This window comes from Peromyscus maniculatus, chromosome 9 (genome assembly GCF_049852395.1).
Source record: "Peromyscus maniculatus bairdii isolate BWxNUB_F1_BW_parent chromosome 9, HU_Pman_BW_mat_3.1, whole genome shotgun sequence".
Lineage (NCBI taxonomy): Eukaryota > Metazoa > Chordata > Mammalia > Rodentia > Cricetidae > Peromyscus > Peromyscus maniculatus.
The window spans coordinates 38,734,223-38,752,656 of NC_134860.1; the positions used below are offsets into that span (position 1 = coordinate 38,734,223).

Sequence of the window (18,434 nt, forward strand, 5' to 3'; positions counted from 1 at the left end):
TGCCCCAGGGCTCCTGAAGCCCTGCCTGTCTCCTGTCTTCGGCTCCTTCCGCTTGGGCACCTCTCCAGGAAGCGTCCCTGAAGTCTCTCTGAACACTTCCATTGGCCACACACTCATTTTACCTCCCCCCACCCCCGACCCGCTCCCCATGCTCACATATGCCTCGGGGGCCTCAACAATAGCAGCCAGGAGGGGCGGTCGGTCACACTGCAGACACAGCAAGAGCCCCAGCGACAAGGGCTTGCTCCCCGGCCCGAAGCAGTTCCACATGCGGCCACCGGGTGGCGCGCGGTTCTCTCAGCCTGACCTTTGCAATACGGCGATGTGTCACCAGATGGTGCCCGAGGCCGCGGCTATGCCGGCCAGGGCCTGGACAAGGTGGAGCCCAGTCGCTAGTCCCAGTCCCATCCCCTCTACTCCAGCACACGTGACCATCGCCACCGCCTGCTACCACCAGCACCATGGCTCAGCCACTGCCTCGCCTGTCTGTCCCCGCCGCGCTGGCCCTGGGCTCGGCCGCGCTGGGCGCCGCCTTCGCCACTGGTCTCTTGCTGGGTGAGCTGCGGCGGCCCCGGGAAAGGGAGGGCGCGGCGCAGAGCCCGAGAACCCTGTTAGAACCCCAGGCCCTGATCCGGCACCCTCTCCCCGGCAGGGAGACGGTGGCCTCCGTGGGGGTCCAGGCGACAACAGAGCCTGCTGCCCCCTGAGGACAGTCCCCTGTGGCAGTATCTGCTGAGCCGCTCCATGCGGGAGCACCCGGCGCTGCGAAGCCTGCGACTGGTCAGTAGGACTGGGGGCGAGAACAGGTTCCTCACTCCCCAGCATGGTGGATCTCACATGGCTCTGCGACCTTGGGCTGGGCCGAGGCCCTCTCTGGGCTTCCGGGTTCCCTGCGACCTGTCCCCCTCTAGGCCACACCTGCCACCGCGCCCCTGCAGGGTTCAAAACCTGTACGGGGGGGGGGGGGGGGCGGTGATTGGCAGGAACCGTACCACCCTCTTCCATACACAGCTGACCCTGGAGCAGCCGCAGGGGGATTCCATGATGACATGTGAGCAGGCCCAGCTTCTGGCCAACCTGGCCCGGCTCATCAAGGCCAAGAAAGCGCTGGACCTGGGTAGGGGCGCACAGCCAGGGGCGCTGGGGACCCCGAGTCACGGGGCCACCCCGCACCCTGGACTGAGCCAGTGGGTGTCCGGTTCCACAGGTACTTTCACTGGCTACTCCGCCCTGGCGCTAGCCCTGGCGCTTCCCGAGGCTGGCCGCGTGGTGACCTGCGAGGTGGACGCGGAACCCCCGGAGCTGGGGCGGCCCCTCTGGAAGCAGGTGAGAGTCCCGCGCCTGCGGCTGCGCGTGCTCGGCCTCGGGGGCGTGCCGGTCTGACCCGGCCTCCTTCCGCAGGCCGAAGTGGAGCAGAAGATCGACCTTCGGCTGCAGCCGGCCCTGCAGACTTTGGGTGAGCACCGGCGTGGGAGGGGCCCTGCCTGCACTGTCCAACCTGGGGGACCAAGCTGGCGACCCTGAACCTTGGGCAGGGGCTTCCTGCCACCGGGACCGCAGCTCAGCGGCACCTGCCCTCTGTCCCCGCAAGATGAGCTCCTAGCGGCGGGCGAGGCCGGAACCTTCGACGTAGCGGTGGTGGACGCTGACAAGGAGAACTGTGCCGCCTACTACGAGCGCTGTCTACAGCTGCTTCGCCCCGGAGGCGTGCTCGCCGTGCTCAGGGTAAGGACTAGCGAAGGCTAGACAGCTCCCTCGCCGGGTACTGCCCCCGGACATCTCGGCCCCTCCCACCCCCAAGCCCCGCCCAGAGCACCGTAGGCCCCGCCCCTCCTGCCCCCCCTCCCGATGGCCCGCCCCTCCCTCCACAGGTCCTGTGGCGCGGAGAGGTGCTGCAGCCCAAGCCCAGGGACAAGGCTGTGGAGTGCGTTAGGAACCTGAATGAGCGCATCCTACGGGACGCCAGGATCTACATCAGCCTCCTGCCCCTAGGGGACGGGCTCTCCTTGGCCTTCAAGATCTAAGGAGAACCCCAGCCAGTGACCCTTGTTTTCAACCTGACAATAAAAGGACTGGGACACACGACCTTCTGAGCATCCATATTTGGTTCACTAGGTGGTGTTCCCTACAGGAACACAGACAGCTTTTCCAGTAAAGGGTCTCTCTGGCACCAAGGCTTGTGGCCCTGACAGGGTAGTTTTAATAAACTGTTGCAGCTGTATGCATTGAGTAGACTCCCAACGGGTTATGGGGGCTAGATGGAAGGGAGGGCCTTATCTGTCTCCTGGGTCTGACAAGATAAGGGTCCTGCTAGAGAGCAACCTAGGCATGGGCTGCTGGCCGTCTACCCACATTTTCACAGGGCTGTTGCCTCCCCACCCTCACCTGGGCAGTGCAAGCCCTCTGTAGTGGGTAGCTGGTCCAGCTTTGACCTGGAAGTACTACCCCTAGTGAGGCTTCCGGGAACTGTCACGCCTACCTATGACTTGCCCCTGGGGTGGGGCCGAGACCAGAGCCCTTAAGACCCGGAGGGCTCTCTTGGTTCCTGGTGATCCTGGATGCTGGACAGTAGACCAAGCAGAGTTCTCCAGAGATCACCGCTGGACTGCACTTCACCTCTCCCGGATCCTGTAACCTATCCCTTTACTTGTAAGTTACCCCAAAATAAACCTCCCTTTTCACTATGTGGAGCTGCCTTAATAACTCCATTAGCACCAATCAGTGGCCATCAACTGAGAACCAACCATCTTGGCCTAGACCTGAAGACCTAAGGTTGGATCAAATTTCTGTCTGCTGCCCCCTCCTGTGGGAGGGAACTGATGTCCAAGGTGTAAAACAGACTTGATAGTAGGCAGCATTCAAGGCACCTCAAGATCTTGAGTCTTTTCTAGCATTGTCCTTTGGGGGGCAGGGGAAGAAGCCAGCCTCTGACTGGGACTCTGCTCCTCACAGTTCTCCAGCTGCTCTAGAATGAGGGCACTTTCTGGGACCGCACAGGTTTGCCACCTGTGGGTTCAGGCCCCGGGGGCACACACCTAGAGACTGCTCCAAGTGCAGCTTCATGAGCTGAATCTGCCCAAGCCCCACCTCAAGAACTAGCTGCACCCCAGCCCTTTCTCCCTAAGTCACAAGTGCACACTCCAGTGCACACAGGAGACCTGGTCCAGTCCACTCTGAGAAGTGCCTCTTATATACTGGTAACCCACATGTGTACACACGCTCGCCCACAGGTGAACTCCAAAGTGCAGCATGGAATGTACCCATTGGCTGAGGGGCATCGGCCACGAGGGGGCTGAGGACAGCTTAGGTTGGCAAGCATTACTTTCACATCAGTCTGGATACCTTTCATAGTTCCTTCTCACCAAGCAACGGATCCAGACTCAAATTTCAACCTGTTACCTTCCACAGTGATGGGTGCCTAGAGACGGAACCTTTCAGGGAATCGGTCTTCTCATTCATATGGTGCCCCTTGCCAATCCCTTAGGGCAAACAGTGGGGCCAGAAGACACCTCTGTGTCCCTCAGCTCCACACGTCAAACTCTTAACCTAGAGGCTCTTTCTTCTTCACGTGCCCCATTTCTGTGTATGGGGAAGTCCCACGCGCTCCATTCTTAGCTCTCCTCCAAAGCTTCCGACTCACCGTGGGTCTCTACATCCACAAGTGTGCCCCTTGTCTCCCTTCTCTCATCCATGGTTTCCCCTCCCACCTTTGATACCCTCCCTGGGGAAGCTTGTGCTGTCCTCCTCTTCCCACCGGAATCACGGGGTATGCAGATCCCTGGGTGCTGGCTAAGGGGTGCCCGTTCACTCCTCTCTGCACCCATCACTGCACCGCCTTCTCCTCTGCCCGCCATACCTATCTAGGACCTCCTCCACTTTCTGTGGCTGTGGGTACCCTCCGAAGGGTACGGCATGCCTGTTTAACCATTCAGCATCACCCGTGGGGTTAACAGTGACTCACTGTAAATTTGCACAAACTTAGAAAATGAAGAGTATTAAAGTATGTATCCTCTGATTTTATTGTTGTCTCAAAGGTCTCGTGGAATTCTGCTAAGGACACAGGAATTTAGCTGCACAGATTAAGGTAAAGAGCAAACTGCTCACCAGAAAGTATTAACCAGGGTTTAGCCCCTGGCTGGCCAATCTGTAACTGCACATACGTGGAGTCATTAGTTATGTACACTCGTTTTATTCATAATTTGTCATGTTTGGGGTTACCAAAGTAATTCTAATGATGGTTGACTATAACACAAAACAATCTCTTCCCTCATCTTAAAGCATCCACTGATCCATTCAGTACAATGGTCAATGTTAAAGGAACAGAAAACAAACATGCAGACCATAGCCCGGTTTTCATAAACGTCTATTTCATCATTGGTGGGCAGCACATGAACATTAAATACATTTAAATAATGTGGAGGCGCCGCACAACGGCAGCCCTGACAACTAGGTAACCATCCAACTAGAAACCAGCCAACAGGAAACTGTCTAAATATTCAAAATACAGCTCTTGTTTAATCAGCCTTTGATTTCATCACCTTCTGGGGGGAAGGGGGAGCCTGCTGGTCACATGGAAATATATTAAGGCCAAATCTTCTGATAATCCGTTCCCAGAGGTTTCTTTCAACTGGATTAAGCCTCCAGTTCCAAGGCAAGCCCGAGTTTGTGGCCTCCAGCATTAAAGCTCTTCCCGTCTACCAGAGCAGACAGAGTAAGCTTCACACCTGTGAACAAAGCAAACCCCATGAGGGCCTGACAGTCAACCATGATGGGCCCACCCATACTTCCTCAGCCTGCAACGACCATACTAATCCCGGCCAGCAGAGGGCACTGGATGAACCGTGACACTGGGAACTGTGGGAAATGTACATCTTAGACAGAAAAAGGTTAGTAATAAGTTCAAAGCGTTCGAAGCCATATCAGTCACTATACTACCCAGACTAGACACCCCTGGAAAGACCCGATTGTAAGTGAACCCTAAAAAGAGGCCTCTGAGGACAAGTAGGAAGCACACACAGCAGGTAGGTAAGAGGGTGCTGACCTAAGAGGGTGCTGAGTATGTGAGCAGTAACTGGCCCTTTCGGGTTCACTTTCACTTTTCTTTAAGTTTCAGGTGTGGGAAGTGGGGTTCCCGCTAGGAAAATTGGGCTGCCAGTACTTCAGGACCTTGTTGGCCAACTGCTCTAAGCCCTCCAGAGCTCGTTAGAAATAGAGCTGCTCTGGAATCCCCGACCTGAAGGGGACCGCAGAGACAGACCAGCCAACGCACCAGGTGAACTCTGGTCCAAGACAGCATTTAGACAGCAGTGGGTAGTGAGGGCGCTGTGCCTGTTCAGGACAGCCCTCCTCACTCACAGAGCAAGGGGGAGGGCCATGAGCTGCAACTTCCCAGAAAAGGACTGTCAACCCCACGACAGGCTTGCAAGGGTCACAAAATACACTAAAAAAAAATTTTAAGCAGGGCGGTGGTGGCGCACTCCTTTAATCCCAGCACTCGGGAGGCAGAGCCAGGCAGATCTCTGTGAGTTCGAGGCCAGCCTGGACTACCAAGTGAGTCCCAGGAAAGGCACAAAGCTACACAGAGAAACCCTGTCTCGAAAAACCAAAAAGTTTTTTAAATACTGTAAAAATGGGGCTGGAAAGACGACTGCAGTCAAGAACACCGAGTGCTCTTCTAGAGGTCCTGGGTTCAATTCCCAGCAGCCCCGTGGTGGCTCCAAAGCCGTGTGTAGCTAGAGTCCCATGGGATCCACTGCCCGCCCGCCCTCTCCAGTGTGCAGACACAGAAGCAGACAGAACACCCGCACACTTCAATGACTAGTTTTTAAAAGGGGAAGAGGGCTGTAAAAACAACCCTACTTTATCAACAATACTTACCAGGCCTCAGAGTCTGAGTATAGCCCACTCCAATTAAACTAGAGTTGTTGACCTTTGCCTAGAAAGAGAGAAACATTTCTGAAGGGAGATAAAGCTTTTGGGTATTCCCCATCATGGAACTATAGAGCCCAGGAATTTAACTCAATGGGATACTAAAATTTAATAAATATGTATTAAGCAAGCACCAGTGCCACTTAAAAAAATCAGACATTAGCTCAAAATCAAATTGTCACAGGGCCCAATAACACTCTCTTACACCCCTTTGGACATGTACAAAGACCCCCTAATTATCCACACAGCATAAAAAAAAACACTCAAAAGTTACTTTTGTTGAGTCTAAGCTAAGCCCAAAAGCTAATTAATATGTGGCTGACGATGCCATCTTTGCGATGTAAGTGAGGAGGGATTTATGAACTCAAGGCTTAGACCACACATCACTACCTCCAGGGTTCCTCCTCCAATCTCCACAGCTTCACTCCTTCCTCACACTCTTCCTTACCTCTAAGCTGCTAGATTTGGGCTGTAACTAGTCGGGGCATAACGAGGCTCCAATGGGGCATGGCTTACCAATTGCTCATATGCCCTGACAATTTGGGATTTAGGTCACAGACCTCCAAGGCTGACAGGAGCATTGGGAGGCAGCAGCTCCTTCTCGCACCCGTCCCCACTACCCCAGCTAACATCCTCACTAAGCCACCCGGATGCTGGCAGCTGTCCAAACTTCTTCCAGTGCATCCGAATGTTGTTACCCACAAATGTTTGGGCCACATTTATAGCAATACAGGACACACGCATGCAGCCTGCAGGCCACAGGACAGATATGCCTGTGATTTACCCTCTACTCCAGAGCCTAGACCGGCAACTGGGCTCTTCAGTGTCCTGGGGGCTACAGCATAAAGCTAACATCTTGCTGTGAGCACACCGATTTGTAATGATTCAGTGACTCTATTCTTACAATACATAGACATCAATACACAATCTATCTTGACTATGCTTCTGGAGCTGCTCCACGGGGAGGCTCTACTTGGATGGGAACTGCTGTCTGTTTCCTCAATGACACCTAGGTCCCAGGCCACCTTTTCCCATGGAGACTAGTGGCTGAAAGGTGTGTCTACCGCAGGCATACAATCTGTTCGAGTGCCACAAGGCTATCTCAAGAGAACAACCGTGTGCTCAACTGAGTGCTTCACTAGCCTAGTCAGAGAAGTGGCGAGTCATAAATGCATCACTGACTTCGAAAAGGGAGAAGCGTTCTGGGTATTTCTCTCCCCTTTACACTATTTCTGACTATGTGTTATCATAAAGCAGAGATGGGGCTGAACATACCCGCTTATGGTATTGAAACAGTCCTTGAGAGTCAAGGGTACTTTATGTAACAGGAATAACTAACTCTCCTGGACTGTTTTAACTTCCTGTCATCCCAGTACAGACAGTACAGACAGTCCCTGACACAGCTGCTCATCTGCCAGGAATGGAAGCCAATCCCCGGCCCCTCACAGCACACATTCTTCTACCTCTAAAGACATAAACTCAAAGACCAAAGACATGCACAGGAGAAGGAGCCGAAAATCAGACAAGAGTGTCCAACCATCTCGCTCTGCCCTTAAGATGGGTGAGCAGGTCCTAGAGGTGCAGGCTTTCAGGCGACAGTCCCAGTAGGATGTTCTGCTCACTTAGACAGGGTTCCAATCAAGACACTGGGTCCAGTCCTGGCTCCACTCCCCCAACAGTAATATTAAATCCTTCTCTTGCCAACCCCGTCTCTTCCCCTGTAAAAATGCTTAGACCAGTGACCTCCCAGACCAAATCTGAAGATACTTGATAAACCATAAAAAGATGAAATCCAAGAAAGTACTATTATTATTCCCCAACACAAGTATAAACCACCGAGGACTCCAGACACGGGTCACTGGAGCTTCGGCAGGCTTGGGGGCTCAGGGGTATTAGCAATACTAATTCAGCAGCTCTCAAAGTGAAGAGAACCTCTGTGATTGTCTTAGTTACTTTTCTACTGATGTGATGAGACACCACGACCAAGGTGACTTCTAAGGAGAGCCTTTAGTTCAGGACTCCAGGTTTCAGAGGCCGAGTCCATGCCGTCACCGTGGGAAGCATGGCAGTAGGCAGGTAGGCATGATGTGAACTCACACCTGACCCACAAGCACGAGGCAAAGAGCTCCCTGGGAATGACTGGGCTCTGAAACCTCAAAACCTGCCCCAAATGACACACCTCCTCCAACAAGGCCACACCTCCTCATCTGTCCCACCAACTGGGCACCAAGCACTCAAACAGATCAGCACATGGGGGCCATTCTCATCCAGTCACCCGTGATCTAGCTTGAATGGCAACCCTCTAGCAGTACAACTTCCACAGGAAAAGCAGCATTCATTCTAACGCCAGTCCACGTGTGAACATGGACTGAGTCTCAGTACCCCCGAGAGTCACTCCCACCACCAGAGACCCCACTCTAGGCTGCACAAGTACTCACAGAAATGGAAGCAGTGGGGTCCAACTGGTATTTAGCTGCAATCCCAAATCGAGTGCAGTTGGTGCCTGATGTCCACGCAAGGTTTACTGAAGTGTCAAAATCTTCACATACTTTCTGATAAATTGATCCTCCAAATTCTGTCCCATTATTGCTATAAGATATTTTGAATTAGAATCTAGAATAGACAACGTAACCACTTCTGAGGCACAGGGTAGTACTGGAGCAGTCCTGTTAGTGTAAGCCACTACTAGCACTGAGCAGGCAGCAGAGAGGTACAATGCTCGCCTGGTGTACAGGAGCTGGTCCTGACAGTTCTAACGAAAACTCCAAACTCTTTTCTGGTGTGGGTGAGACAGTGCAAGTCTACTCTGTAACCCAGGCTACACGCAAATTCATAGCAATCTTCTGCCTCAGCCTCGTGTTTTTAATGATTTATTTCTATTTTATACACATTGATGTATATATGCCTGCATATGTCTGTGTAAGGGTGTCAGATCCCCTGGAACTGGAGTTACAGGCAGTTAGGAGCTGCCATGTGGGTTCTGAGAATCAAATCTGGGTCCTCTGGAAGAGTAGCCAGTGCTCTTAACTGCTGAGTCATCTCTCTAGGACAGCCTCACGTTTTTGTTTGTTTGTTTGTTTGTTTTTGTTTTTGGAGACAGGGTTTCTCTGTGTAGCTTTGCGCCTTTTCCTGGAACTCACTTGGTAGCGCAGGCTGGCCTCGAACTCACAGAGATCCGCCTGGCTCTGCCTCCCGAGTGCTGGGATTAAAGGCGTGTGCCACCACCGCCCGGCCAGCCTCACGTTTTTAAAGACAGAGTCTCTCTATGTATTCCTAGCTGTCCTGAGACTTACAATGTAGACCAGGCTGGCTTCAAACTCAGAGATCCTTCTGCCTCTGTCTCCTCAGTACTGGGATTAGGGTGTGTAACACACACACTCACACACACAAGGAGCAGAGGGGTTAGGATCAATGATCAAATGCTGCCTATCCTGGACAAATCCCTGGATTCTACTTCCAGCAGCACCACATACAAACACATGCACACACATACAAGAGTACACCAAAACATAAATAAAGATTATATATTTAGGTAGTGAGTTTCAGGCCAAGCAGGCTGTTGCAAGGTATGATTGGTTTAATAAAAAGCTGAAGAGCTAGGCAGGAGACATAGGCAGAACTTCCGGACAGAGAGAGCTCTGGGAAGAAGAAAGGGGGATAACCAGACAGACAGAGGAAGCAGGACATGCAGAAGGAGAGGTAGACGCCATGAGTGACGTGGCAGCCTAGTCTGCATGAACAGAAATGGGTTAATTTAAGTTATAAGAGCTATTCAGAAACAAGCCTAAGCTAAGGCCAAGCTTTCATATTAGTAAAAAGTCTTTGTGTCATTATTGGAAAGCTGGTTAGCGGGACAGAGAAAGACTCTTTAAAGGGGGCTGCAAAAGAGACTTTAAAAAACTGTACTTAGGACCAGAGAGAGAGATTGCTTATTGGGACTTGAGGCCCTTGCTACCAAGCCTGAGTACCCGAGTTTGATGCCCGAGACAATCAGTTTTCCAGTTAACATTCACATGTGCCATAATATAACAAACAAATTAATTAATTAAAAAAAAACTTTAAGATTATGTGTCTAGTTGGTAGGATTATGGGAAATGTTTTTCTTTTGTACTTCTGTTATTTACCAATATACTGACTTGTCATGGAAAAAGTTAGTCCTTTTCTATGTAATCTAACTTGAGCTGGGTATGAAACACGTTTGTTGTTGTTTTTCCCAAGATAAGATAAGAGTTTCTCTAGGTAGTTTTGGAGCCTGTCCTGGAGTTCGCTCTGTAGACCAGGTTGGCCTTGAACTCAGAGATCCACCTGGCTCTGCCTCCTGAGTGCTGAGATTAAAGGTGTGTGCTACCAACGCCCATTTTTTTTTTTTTTAAATTTTTGAGAAAGGAACTCACCATGGCCCCAATCTCAAAAAGATACAGCTGCCTCTGCCTCCCAATGCTAGGATTAAAGGTGATCTAACATGCTAAGATAATCCTATCAAACCAGGACCCCACACCCCCGAGGTCATGAGGTCAGAGAAAGCACTGGTAGCAGTCTGACAAAGCCTAACCCCCCACCCCCCAAAGACACAGAGCAGCATCTCAAGTCTCAAAGATGATGTGAGCACGCACTCTCGGGGTCTACGCTATATGCTTCTGAGCAGCATCTAGAACTACCTCACGTCAGATATCCTTTACATTAAAAACAGATCAAAAAAAGCGACATTACACAGCACCCTAGAGCCTCTAAAGAAATACTTACACATTAGTATGTAGCTGGAAGTCCCCAGTCCTGTAGCCTACTGCAAAGTTACTCCTTGTCAGCTTTGACTTGGCACTGTCAAAGGTCATCTGGTACCCAGCAAGCCAGCCCTCGTAACCAAAGACAGCCGAGCCATGGATGGCAGGTCCGGCAAAGTCAAAGTCAACATCACAGCCAAGGTTTATACACTCCCTCTTGTAAGCAGACTTGATTTTACCACTTTTCTTTCTGAAAAGAAGGAAAGACTGATTTGAAACTAAGGCCAGTGACAAAGATTTATAGTTGGTGGACATCAAAGATTTAAACAAACTGCAGTATGACAATTTTAGGGCTAAAAACACCCAAATAAACAAAGCCACATGGGGTGACGGACTGCCCCATCATAGAGAAGTGCTTTGTCAAACTGACAGTCACAAAGCTAAGAAACGAGAAGCACCACCACAGTGAAGAGGAGGCCAGTTTCTGATGCAAGCCAACAGCGGCAGGCAGTGGTCAACAGCAGGCCTCACCGCTGCAGTGAGCAGCCAAGAATGCTTCAAGAATGCAGTGATGCGGAAACATCAGCACTTACCCTGTGTTCGGTGAAAAGGTGGTATCAAATGTCAGCTTCAAACCTTGACAGATCTGTATTTCAGGAGAAAAAGAATTCATGAGAATTTATGTTCAGCTTTCTTTCCTTTTTGAAATTCAAAAATGACAGAAATCAAGTTTGTGAAACACTACCTGGTCTTCAATTGCAATCTCTGTCCCCAGAGTGTTATCGGTGTTCCATTTCTCTGTGAAAGTCAGACCATACTCACACCACTTGTATTTGGTCTCCAAGGTCCCACTGACTTTACCAGTGTCCGTATTAGATGAACCAGATGTTGAAAATTCCTAACAAGACAACAAACAACTCATGAGCCTTCTCCTAAGCCTGGAAGAACGCACTGCCTAACTTACTCAACACACTTAACTTCCTAAGCAAACACAACAGTGGCAAATGTTTAAAGAACTGTTTTTAATTTGCATGTGTATGTGAATATTAAGTGCAGATGCCATGAAGGCCAGGAGTCTGATTTCCCTGAAGCTGAAGTTACAGGTGGTTGGGAGCCATCACATGGGTGCTTGGAAATGAACTAGGACCCTCTTCAAGAGCAGCACCCACTCTTAAATGCTGAGCCATCTCTCCAAGTCCTTGTTTTCTGAAATGAGTCTTCGCTAGATTTCAGGCTTTCCAAACAACTTATATATCTTCTTTTTGCTGTTTCTTGTTGTTGATCTGGCTGTCCTGGAACTGGCTTTGTAGACCAGGCTATTCTAATCTGCCAGCCTCTGCCTTCCTAGTGCTGGGATTAAAGGTGTACACCACCACACCCAACTCACCCTATTTTCATGGGGCTGGAAAGATGGCTAAGTAGTAAAGAGCACCTGTTGCTCTTGCAGAGGACTCAGGTCTGATTCCTAACACCCAAGGCAGCTAACAGTCTGTAAACTCCAGACCAGCATATCCACCACCCTCTTCTGGCCCCTGTGGGTACTGCACACACATGGTGCAGATACATATGCAGGCAAAAAAAAACATACACACAAAATAAAAATAAGCCTTTTAAAAGTGGATTGGGGGAGCTTCTTGATTTTCATCATACATCACATAACCTGTGTTGGCAGCAAAAAAATACAAGGATTATTAATTTGAAGTACTATAAAAAAGCTTAGCCTTGGAACTAGAAAAATAGCCAGCGAGTAAATACACTCTACAAGAGAACCCAAATTTGGTTCCTAGCATCCACACGGCAACTCACAAGCAGGCACCAGGACACAAAGACATACATAGGCAAACTGGCATACATGTAAAATAAAAACACTTTTAATTGAAAATAAGTCTTTTAAAAAGTTTTATTCGTGGGTGTGTATAGAACACAGTCCCTGAGGCACACCCAGGGCAAGGGGAACACGGAGGAAGGAAGCTGGATCTCAGAATTTTCTAGATGACCCAAGTGTCTGGTTTTTACCAAGGATGGCATGTGAAATATATCAAGATAAAATGTAAGCTTTAAGCAGCCTGTCAGAGTTCTGACTTTCGGTTTCTCTATCAGTGTCTCTACACTACAGTCTCTGGAAAGCTATGCCTAAAATTGAATATCTAAAGTTTATCAGAAATTGCGATACCTGGAGTTAAGAAACAGACCCTGCCAGGAGGTAGTGGTGCATGTCTTTAATTCCAGTATTCAGGAGGTAGAGGCAGGCAGATCTCTGAGCACGCATGCACACACACACACACAAACTCAAAAAACAGACAATAAAATAAAAAGAAATATCAAAAACAGTTGTCGTAAAATAAAAAAAAAAATATATCAAAAACTGTTGTCGCCAGGCGGTGGTGGCGCATGCCTTTAGTCCCAGCACTTGTAAGGCAAGAGGCAGGCGATCTCTGTGACTTTGAGGACAGCCTGGTCTACAGAGTGAGTTCCAGGACAGCCAAGGCTACACAGAGAAACCCTGTCAAAAAAAAAGGGAAAAAAACTGTTGTCAATGGAGAACAATCCTTCTCTTAGAATAGAAATATTTTTAACTCTGAAGTTAAGAAGATCAAAATCGCCAGGTGGTGGTGGTACACACCTTTAATGCCAGCACTCGGGAAGCAGAGGCAGGCGGTCTCTGAGTTCAAGGCCAGCTTGGTCTACAAAGCAAGTTAAAGGAAAGGCACAAAGCTACACAGAGAAACCCTGTCTCGAAAAACAAAACAACAAAAAAGATCAAAATCCTTAGGTCTCTATTTATGTCCTCCTAAAACTAGACACTTTCATTAACAGAAATTATCTCAATGCTTAACATTCAGTCTCCTAAAATGCACTAGGTTAGGTTATATTAAGAAATAACATTTGAGTGCCGGGCGGTGGTGGCGCACGCCTTTAATCCCAGCACTCGGGAGGCAGAGCCAGGCGGATCGCTGTGAGTTCGAGGCCAGCCTGGGCTACCAAGTGAGCTCCAGGAAAGGCACAAAGCTACACAGAGAAACCCTGTCTCGAAAAACCAAAAAAAAAAAAAAAAGAAATAACATTTGATATGAAGTTATGAGTCCTAGTTATCTGGGTTGAGGTGTCATTTGCTCAATGAGTAATCCTGAGGAACACAGTTAACTTGTGGAGACCTGTATTCTCAACTGTAACAGCACAGAGTTGCCGGAGAAAGCTCTGTAGCTTTGCATGCACAAACAATAGGATGACATTAAATACACAGGAAGCATTTTCTTCCAACAAATAGTTTAAATGGGAAATGTATATGGGCAGCAGTTTTTAATCCTGCAAGACAATGATTAATGACCTAAGCTCCACCACCATGCATCAGTCCCTGAAATCAAGAGCCAGCCTAATGTATGCCAAACCAGTGCTCAGGAAACAAGGTCAACATCAGCCTGTGGGCCGAATCCGGCAGATTAAACCAACACTAAAGCAATTCATTCCCCCACCATGAACTTATCTTCCACATTTTGGGTAGCCTGAGCATCTCTGCAGTTCAAAAAAGAAAGGAGCCTTAGTAGAATTTAATTGTGAGTAGGTGTGTATACTACAGCACCAATATTATTCAATTTTACTCAGGAGGTATAAACAAAACATACCCTCTTTGATCCAATGCCTATAGATTCTTCAAAATCTTAAACTTACTTCCATATAACTTTCCCTAACCCTGTTACAATAAACCTTTCCTTTCCAACAAGAATTTTGGCTTATAAATTTAGTGCTTGATACAATTCTCCAATTATCCTCAGCTTGTCTTTCCAACTAGAAAGGAGTTTTGTTTTGAGGCACTGGCCCTCATACACAGCTAGTAATCCCCCACCGCTAAGTTACACACACACACACACACACACACACACACACACACACACACACACCACCCCCGTTTTGAATGTAAGCTTTCTAAGGACAAGGATAGTGTGTTTATTTTAGGGTAACGCACATGCACAAACATACATTAAACCCGGCAGGCTAAAAATACAGATGAGTAGTAGAGATGCAAGGCCCCGAGTTCAATATCCAGCAGCAGTGGGAAATAATAACAATCAGCTAACTAACTATAACCTCTCAGCCCAGCCAAGTCAGTCACTCAACCATTACCAAATAGTTAAGAATTCTCTATAAACCAAGGAAACCACAGGACAGGACAAATAAGACCTCCTAAGTGCAACAGGTCTGAGCATTAAGAAATCCCACCAGGAACAACTTTAATAAATTCCAGTTATATGCAGAACAGCATGCATTTATCACAGTGCCCTATAATGATAGTTTAGAATGTACACAACACCCACCTCCAAATCTCAAAAAAAACTTTTAGAGAAAGAAAAAAAGCATACAATATTTTACTTTATCCCTTTTTTAACAGCTGGGACTTGATCAACACATAAGTGATACTCAAGACAGGATAGACATATGTAGACATCTCCATGGATGACTGTTAGAATACAGCCATTATATTAAATGATCAGTGTGGTCAACCAAACAAATTACTATTAAGGCCAGAACTCTGATAGGTATTAAGATTCTGGGTTATCACGTCTTCAGTCTCAGCACTCAGGAGGCAGAAACAGGTGGATCTCTGTGAGTTCAAGGCCAGCCTGGTCTACAGATCAAGTTCCAGGACAGGCTCCAAAGCTACACAGAGAAATCCTGTCTTGAAGAAAACCAAAGAGTCTGGGTTACAAGCCTCTGGCCTTCAAGCTTGTAATCTACCCGAATAGTCCCAAATAACCCAAATAAGAAGTTTTTCCCAACTTCTTTGTGCAATCATAGTAACACATATATACACAGGAAAATAATAAAACTACATGAAAATCAGAAATCATACCCAAAGCCAATAAATCAGATTACACATAAATCACTCAAAACAAATTAACCTCTGCCTTTTTAAGGCAACAGCTGTAGACATTTACAGGGTAAGAAATGAAAAGATTGATGAGAATGTATTAGTCACTTACCACGCCACTGCATGACTTCGTTTTCACATCCAGCTTTACCAACCCAAAGCCTTCAAAAAATAGAGAGTAAGCATGAGTGTTCTGCCATGTATACCCATTATTCTCGCTACATTTAAAATAATTCCATCTCCAAAATTTATCCTGCTGCACTTATGAGGTCTTATATGTGTTCTCATTTGAACTCGGGGCCTTGCATCCCTACTACTAATCTTGATTTTCAGCCTACTGGGTTTTTCATGTTTGTGCAGGGGAATAAAAAAGTACTGTCCTGCAGTACCTGAAGGACACTTCAAAAGCAGTCAGTTCTACTGAGGCTACTGACTGCAGATGCCCAGAGTGCTGGCGGGAGAACTGCCCCACCTTGTGACACACCCTCTTCAAGCCATTTTTAAATGTTAGATTAGAAAATCACTCCCAGCCCAGTGGGGGGGGGGGGGGGGGGCAAGCCTTTAGTCCCGGCACTCAGGAGGCAGAGTCGGCAGATCTCTGTGAGTTCAAGGGCAGCCTGGTCTACAGAGTGAGTTCCAGGATAGCCAGGGCTACACAGAGAAACTGTCTCAAAACAACAACAACAAAAAGTACAAGCTTTTCCCTTAAAAGGTTAGAATTCATAAATTGCGACCTGAAGAAAAGCTGAGAAACTGGGGTGCAGTATAGCAGTCTAACATAAAATGCATCTGCAGAAGAATTAATCCAGCAGGATATTCAGCCTGGAAAAGCAAGTCAATTTCCTGAAAAGATCCAAGCACACATTTTTCTCTTTTAAGCTAAAATGAAAAGTCCTTACCAAATCCTTTGTTGAAAATATCTCTGGCAGCTTTGCCAAGGTCAGCATAGCATGGAGGGATACACATTGCTGGTAAAAAGAAACATTCTACAGTTAGTGTGACTGGACTCTGACCTACTACCAATATTTACATTCAAGACCAATGGGAATGCTTTTGATGGCACTGCAACTACTCAATAGCCATCCGTACAAGTTTACTTCTAAGTGGCTATGTGGTGGTATAAACTTGGGACGGTTCCACCAGTTTGTTTTTATAGAGTAGGGGGGGAAGCCTGTCTTTCCTACACTTAATATCCACAGCCTCACAACACTACTACAAGTGTACACACACTAGCCAGAATTTATGGGAATTGACGGATTTAACTGAGATTAAAAACCAAAATTTTAAGTTTAGGCATTTTACCCTAGCAAATCCTTTGGTAGGGGAACAAAATCAACACAAACAAGAACAACAAGAACAAATCAACACACAGAACAACAAGAACAAAATCAACACACGGGCAGGGAGACAGAAACTTAACTCTGGGAACTGACATCTTGAGACGGGGGTAAAATACAACCATCTATGTTTCTTTCAGTCAAGTGTCTAAAGCAACTAAATATCAAATGGCACTTTAAACACATTAATAGGGCTCCCAAGTGCTCCGCCAAAGCAGTGAGGCGTAAGGGCAAGGAATCTGAGCTCCCGCTACAGCTCATTCATTCTAAAGAGCACATCCACACCCTTAGGAACACGTGTAATGACCTTGTAGTGCACTCCATCTCTGCAGACTGAGGGAGACCTACTTCCTCTTTGCAAGGCGACAGGTCGAATTCTCCGGGGCGGAATTCAACAACTAGTAGTTTTTGTTTTGCTTCCGGATGTGTAAATGACACATTCAAAAGCAGAGGGTGGGTCCGGCCAAGGACCAACGCCCCGGGCGCGAGCCCCCCATCTGCAACCCAACAGCCCAGCACCGCGTTGGTCAGCAGAGTGGGCAGTAAGCTTGAGCGGCCACGCCGAGGGGCCAGACTTTCCAAGTCCTTGCAGGCATTGTAGATCGCGACGGGACGAGCTATGGTTTTCCAAAGAGGGACCCAGCAGCCCCACCGCGGACACGTCCCTGGGTCTACTTACGCCTTGGGCATGTCGGTACACAACAGTCCGCCATAGCGAAGCCGCGGGGAAAAGGTGATCTGTAGGAGGGACAAGAAGTGCGGTCAGGGGGACGGTCAAAGGGCCCACGGGGGATCCCGGACAGCAGAGCAGAGAGCCGGGGGCCCGTGCGGCCATCTTAGGGGAGCAGGGCTGCCCCGAGTCCGCTCGGGCTGCCGGCCCGGCCTAGACCCCGGGTTCAGCAGGAGGCCGGACAGCGTGGTACCTGCGGGTGTCCCGAGGGGCGTTGCCGCCGCCGCTCCGCTACGCCGAGGCCGCTCCGCTATCTGGAGGTTGCGCTGCAGCCACCGCGGCTGGAGGGCGAAGTGAAGGAGACACCGTTGCGCCCCGCCGCAAGCCTGGCCTCCCCCAGCCAGGACCCCGCCGCTGGCCGCCCGGGCTGTCCGGCTGCGCCTGTCCTGCGCCGCGCCGCCCCCCCGCCCACGCCCACCTGCTCCGGAGTGGCCACGCGGGGCCGAGGGCACGGTGATTCCCCCGGGCTGAGCTGTCTCGGACCGTCCGACGGGCAAGGGGCGCGGAAGAGCCGGCGGGCCACGGGTCAGGCAATGGACCGGGCAGCCCGAGAGGCGAGGGCCGGGGAACGGCGGAGGCGGCGCAACGGCACCCTCGCGGTCAGGGTGGGAGGGGCCTCGCGCGTCACGGCGGGGCGGGGCGACGCCGCCCGCGGGGTCACGTGCGCCCCCTCCGCCTCCGGGCCGGGCGTCCCAGCCGGGAAGAGTGCCTGGCGGTCGCTGCCCTTTGCAGGGACTCGGGGCCCCGGGAGGAGGAAGCGGGGCGCGCTGCGCCCGCCGCAGCCTGCGCGCCCTTCTTTCCATCGGTTCAGCGCCCGCGGCAGTGTGTCATCCTCTGGGGAGGCTGCGCTC

At 49.6% G+C, this 18,434-nt stretch overlaps 2 protein-coding genes across 2 annotated transcripts; one reads left to right on the plus strand and one right to left on the minus strand.

The window, feature by feature from the left end:
- The first annotated feature begins 394 nt into the window (after positions 1-394).
- On the plus strand, positions 395-2,684 carry Comtd1 (catechol-O-methyltransferase domain containing 1). Its single transcript, XM_006984757.4, has 7 exons — positions 395-555; positions 653-780; positions 1,012-1,117; positions 1,208-1,326; positions 1,402-1,456; positions 1,592-1,725; positions 1,872-2,684. Exons 1-7 carry the CDS (start codon positions 462-464, stop codon positions 2,022-2,024), a joined length of 789 nt encoding a protein of 262 aa, XP_006984819.1. The 5' UTR covers positions 395-461; the 3' UTR covers positions 2,025-2,684.
- Positions 2,685-4,345: 1,661 nt separating this feature from the next.
- Positions 4,346-17,917, minus strand: Vdac2 (voltage dependent anion channel 2). The gene is made up of 10 exons (XM_006984758.4): positions 17,777-17,917; positions 17,533-17,591; positions 16,416-16,484; positions 15,629-15,678; positions 11,395-11,547; positions 11,243-11,295; positions 10,672-10,899; positions 8,367-8,517; positions 5,878-5,935; positions 4,346-4,724 (listed from the first exon to the last, which is right to left on the minus strand). Exons 2-10 carry the CDS (start codon positions 17,564-17,566, stop codon positions 4,633-4,635), a joined length of 888 nt encoding a protein of 295 aa, XP_006984820.1. The 5' UTR covers positions 17,567-17,591; positions 17,777-17,917; the 3' UTR covers positions 4,346-4,632.
- Between the last annotated feature and the right edge of the window lie 517 nt (positions 17,918-18,434).

Bases quoted from the DNA above. Each gene is read 5' to 3' on its own strand.
- Comtd1 (XM_006984757.4), top strand. From the start codon at position 462: ATGGCTCAGCCACTGCCTCGCCTGTCTGTCCCCGCCGCGCTGGCCCTG. The intron at 781-1,011 runs GTCAGTAGGACT...TTCCATACACAG, and splicing joins CGCTGCGAAGCCTGCGACTG to CTGACCCTGGAGCAGCCGCA. The intron at 1,726-1,871 runs GTAAGGACTAGC...CTCCCTCCACAG, and splicing joins GCGTGCTCGCCGTGCTCAGG to GTCCTGTGGCGCGGAGAGGT.
- Vdac2 (XM_006984758.4), bottom strand. From the start codon at position 17,566: ATGGCGGACTGTTGTGTACCGACATGCCCAAGGC. The intron at 11,296-11,394 runs GTAGTGTTTCAC...CCTGAAATACAG, and splicing joins AGATTGCAATTGAAGACCAG to ATCTGTCAAGGTTTGAAGCT. The intron at 4,725-5,877 runs GTAAGTATTGTT...CTTTGTTCACAG, and splicing joins TACTCAGACTCTGAGGCCTG to GTGTGAAGCTTACTCTGTCT.